The 4,619-nt window shown below is 46.8% G+C and overlaps 1 protein-coding gene and 1 long non-coding RNA gene across 7 annotated transcripts in view; one reads left to right on the plus strand and one right to left on the minus strand.

Annotated features, from left to right (window-relative positions):
• Ldb3 (LIM domain binding 3) overlaps positions 1 to 4,619 on the plus strand; it is a 56,833-nt gene that overhangs the window by 44,701 nt on the left and 7,513 nt on the right. For all 6 annotated transcript variants that reach the window (XM_004641228.2, XM_004641229.2, XM_023701288.1 and 3 more), the window contains one exon: positions 3,504 to 3,619. In XM_004641228.2, coding sequence (XP_004641285.1) covers positions 3,504 to 3,619 — 116 coding nt within the window. The remainder of the gene's footprint in view (positions 1 to 3,503; positions 3,620 to 4,619) is intronic.
• The window catches only part of LOC111812628, an 18,601-nt gene that overhangs the window by 6,386 nt on the left and 7,596 nt on the right, over positions 1 to 4,619 (minus strand). The gene's annotated exons all lie outside the window — the stretch shown is intronic.

A 4,619-nucleotide genomic window follows, 5' to 3' on the forward strand; every position in this document is an offset into this window, starting at 1 on the left:
AAAAAAAAAAAAAAAAATCTATTCCATTTGGTTCATTTATCTGTATGTATGAACACTTGGGTTCTGCCCCTTGCCTAGTGTAAATAGTGTGTCTACAAATGTCAATACTTTATAAGACTTTATCTTCAATTATTGTGGAAATATATCTACAAATGGGATTCCTGGATCATATGGAAATCATGCTGTTGATTTCTGGGGCACTTCCACACAGCTTTCTATAGTGGTTCCCCCAGGAAAACCCTAGCAGGGTGGAAGCATTCTACATACTCCATGTCCACACATGTCACCTTCTGTGGTTTAGACAGCAGCTGCCCTAAATGGTGTGAAGTGATATCTCTTTTTTTTTTTTTTTTTTGGCAGAACCAGGGATTGAACTCAGGTCCTTGCACTTGCCAGGCAAATGCTTATTCCACTGAGCCACTGAGCTATCTCCCCGGCCCAGTGATATCTCACTGCGATGCCTTTATAATCTCCAAACTAGAGGAAGACACAGATGAGAACTCTGTCAAATCTCTTTCAGCCAAAATAATGGAACTTAACCTCAAAAATTTCTCAGGTGACTGAGAGAATCTGGGGCCACTTTTATCTAAGATACAAGTAAGACAGATGGGAAGGTCAGCCCTGAGGTTTCTGGCCTGTACCTGAGCAGTCACCATGCCTGGAAGCCTTCACAGTTACCCAGGGAGCTTTACAATGAGAGAGAAGATGAATTCCAGAGCACAGGAGCTGAATCTCATGGGGCGCTGCCCCAGCCCCTTGACTTCGATACTCAGGTGTGAGAATTAGAGCTTGTTCTAAAAGTGCAGCCGCAGGACTGGCAGCATCAACACAGCATGAGATCATGTTAGGAAAGCACTCGTTTGGGTCCCAGCCCACCCCTGTGAATCAGAAACTCGGGGGCAGAGTTTGGTGATCTGTGTTTTAACAACCCCCCACCCCCATGTAATCCTGATGTTTGAGAAGCACTGCACTAAGCCCTTTTTCAACATGGAGCACCTGTGCTTCGATGGATGGAAATCCTTTTACAGTAGCAATAAAACCCATTAAATGCAAGGGTGTAACTCCACCTGGGACATAAGCAAGTTAGGGTTGAAGAAAATTATGAAGGCCCAAAAGAGGAATAGATGAAGAAATAAATAAATAAAGAGCTGGATGGTGCTTCTGTTGGGAAGGCTCTGGCATGTGCAGACTCAATTCAGGGCCACAACCTTCACTTTCCAGAGTAAATGAAGATAGATACCAACTCTCACAAAATGTGACAAGGTCAGAGTTGTGCTGCCAAGCTTAAAGTGGCAGTTTTCCCAGTCAGTACAAAATCAAGTGTAAAATGGAAAAGTCAAGGAATAGGCAGGAAAAGATATTTTAGAAATAGCTTGAAGCCTCTGTAAGAGCTAAATCTATGCAAACTTCACATGAGAAGGAGTCAGTACCTAGTAAAGAGATGTAGCCACTTCATGGTTTTCTGCCATCATTTGTATATCAAATGTGTATTGAGTATGTGTTCCATGCTGGGTCCCATGGGAAGCACTGAGCATAGAGGCAGGCATCATGGTCTCTGCCCTCAAAACCCTCACACAAACCATCATCAAGGGCTATGCTGGTGTGTACATGGGCATTCAAGAATGATGGATGGATGGATGGATGGATGGATGGATGGACAGGTGATGGATAGACATGAAGGGAGAATGAGTTGGTGATTGGTGATAGATGGTGGTATGGATGAATGGATGGAAGGAAGGATAGATGGGTGATTTTATTTATTTATTTATTTATTTTGTGTGTGTGTGTGGCCAGCTCAGCCCACTAGGGGGCGGGGCTGGCTGGCATGTGGTGCATGCTGGGGGATTGAACCGCGGTCCCTGTGCTTTGCTTAGCTTAGCTTGTACAAAGTAGGTGCTTTAGACCACTGAGTCATCTCACCAGCCCCAAGATGGGTGACTGATGGATACGTAATGAATGATGATATTGGGATGGAAGGCTGAAAATGGGCGGTGGAAGGGAAGGAAGGAAGGAAGGAAGGAAGGAAGGAAGGAAGGAAGGAAGGAAGGAAAGAAGGAAGGATGGATGGATGGGTGAAAGGAAACCCGGCTGGGGAGATGGCTCAGTAGAATAAGCACTTGCCTGGCAAGCGCAAGGGCCTGAGTTCAATCCCAGTTCTGCTAAAAACAAAGAAACAAAAAAGAACACCCGAGGCCCTGTGAGTGACAGTGAACAAACAGTGATTTAGCTCAGGGCTCAGAAGTCCAAGATCAAGAGGCTACACCGGGTCAAGGCCTTCTTACTGCATCATCCCCACAGAATTTAGAAAGTTTGAGGGGCCAGGGAGATGGCTCAATAGAATAAGCGCTTGCCTGGCAAGCGCAAGGGCCTGAATTTAATCCCAGGTTCTGCTAAAAAAAAAAGAGTTTGAGAGGGGCCAAAGTCACTTTTATGAGACACCGACTCTTAGCCAGATATGGCAGCACATGCTTGTAATCCCAGCATTCAAGAAGCTGAGGCAGCAAGATAGATGCAAGTTCAAGGCCAGGCTGAGCTACATAGTGAGACCCTGTCTCAAAAACCCAAACCCAGGGGAGATGGCTGAGTGGAATAAGTGCTTCCCTGGCAAGTGCAAGGACCTGAGTTCAATCCCCGGTTCTGCAAAAAAAAAAGAAAGAAAAAAGAGCACACTCCTACCAAGAAGGACCCACTCCTTAAATACTGACTCAAACTAGTCATGAGAGCAGAGCTATCCAAGCTTCACACTTCTGAGGTCCACATCCCACCACTCTTGCCTTGGGAGTTAACTTCACAACCCAAGAACTGGGGGACATATTTAAACCCTGCACCATCCATGAGAAAATGCTTAGTGAAGTGCAAAGTGCTATGCAGACAGTATTTAGTAGTATTGTCTCCTTTGTTGGGGGTGGGGTGCCCGATAAAGGAGCACAAATGTGGCCCTGGAAAGCAGTTGGCAACACAAATGCCTATGACAGAAGAATGGCTGGCAAAGAACTTTCTAGAACTCTTAATCTAAGGAAACTTGCCCTCCCATGCAAGCATTGCTGTTGGAAAAATGGGGATTGTTTTGCTTTTGGTATTTTGAAACAGGGTCTTGCTGTGTAGTTCAGACTGGACTTGAAGTCACTATCAGTGCAGGCTGGCCCTGAACTCATGGCAATCCTTCTGCCTCAGCCTCCAGAGTGCTGCCATTTTCCTGTTTGGTAATTGATGTGTCTGGGCTCAGAAGCAGAGGGGACAGTCACCCTGCTAAAAGTTGGTGGCCATCTACATGGAAAGTGTCCACAGTCCCAACCAGCACATGGTGGCAACTCAGCCCAAGTCTGTGCAGGCATCAGTGCAAATTATGGAAAAGGCTGGAAAAAAGAACCAGTTACACAACTGAGCATTCTGCCTGCAAATGCGTCCCACGCCTGCCAGCACACTGAGAGCTTGTCCCGGCTGTGGATCACTTTGGTCCCTGCCGGCCCACACACTGGTCCTCACTCTGCCTTTCATTTCAGACTACGTCAACCTGTTCAGCACCAAGTGCCATGGCTGTGATTTCCCCGTGGAGGCAGGGGACAAGTTCATCGAAGCCCTGGGGCATACCTGGCATGACACCTGTTTCATTTGTGCGGTATGTGTATAACCGGTGCTGGTGATTGGGGTGGGTGGGGGTGAGTGGCAGGGGCGATTGGCGCAGTGGGCCTTGTCATGCGGGGGTCGTCTTGTGAAGCTGGCAAACACCTCAAGGCCCTGATATGTCCCAGGAACACAATTTACGATGGATGGTTACTTATGATCCACCTCCATGGATTACATCCGTTCCTGGAAGCACTGGGGAGGGGGCACTCTGTAGGAACAGAGAACCACACCTGGATTTAAACAACACAGGCAGGTGGCCTCCTAAGGCTAAGGTTGTTTGTTATATAACAAAGTTTCTAGGTGCGGTGGAGCCTGCCTGTAATCCCAGCACTCAGAAGACTGAAGCAGGAGGATTGCCGTGAGTGCCAGGCCAGCCTGGGCTACATAGTGAGTTCAAGACTAGCCTGATCCAAGTGGGAAGATCCTGTCTCAAAAAATGACTGAGCTAAATAAACAATGAAGTGAGCTGAGGGAAGACCCAGGTTTCCACCAGGAACACGAGATCAGAGCTTATTGACTAACCCCACGAAAAGCTGAGATAAAGCTTCTCTAGTTGGAAGCTTCGGAAAGCAGGCCTGGGTATCCTGTTATTTTCCTAAACGGACCTGCTCTTGATTCACAGCTGCCAAGAGATAAGCCTTAGGTTAACTATTAACTGCCATTTACCTCTGTGGAACAGCCGGCTCATTCTGCGGTGAAACTGGTGCTTTCAGTCTGAAGGCTGCGTGTGGGTTGGGGTGGGGACCCAGTACTGAGGCTCCCGCATGGAGGAAGGAAGCAACCATTCTGAAAGGGCCCTGGGTCAATCTGTACAGGATCTAATTTTATTCAAGAAAATTAGGGGCTGGGGAGATAGCTCAGTAGAATAAGCATTTGCCTGGCAAGTGCAAGGGCCTGAGTTAAATCCCCAGTTCTGAAAAATAATAATAATAATAATAATAATAATAATAATAATAATAATAATACAATAGGGGCTGGTGAGATGGCTCAGT

This window comes from Octodon degus, unplaced genomic scaffold, assembly GCF_000260255.1.
Source record: "Octodon degus isolate 3935 unplaced genomic scaffold, OctDeg1.0 scaffold00132, whole genome shotgun sequence".
In the NCBI taxonomy this organism is placed as follows: Eukaryota; Metazoa; Chordata; class Mammalia; order Rodentia; family Octodontidae; genus Octodon; species Octodon degus.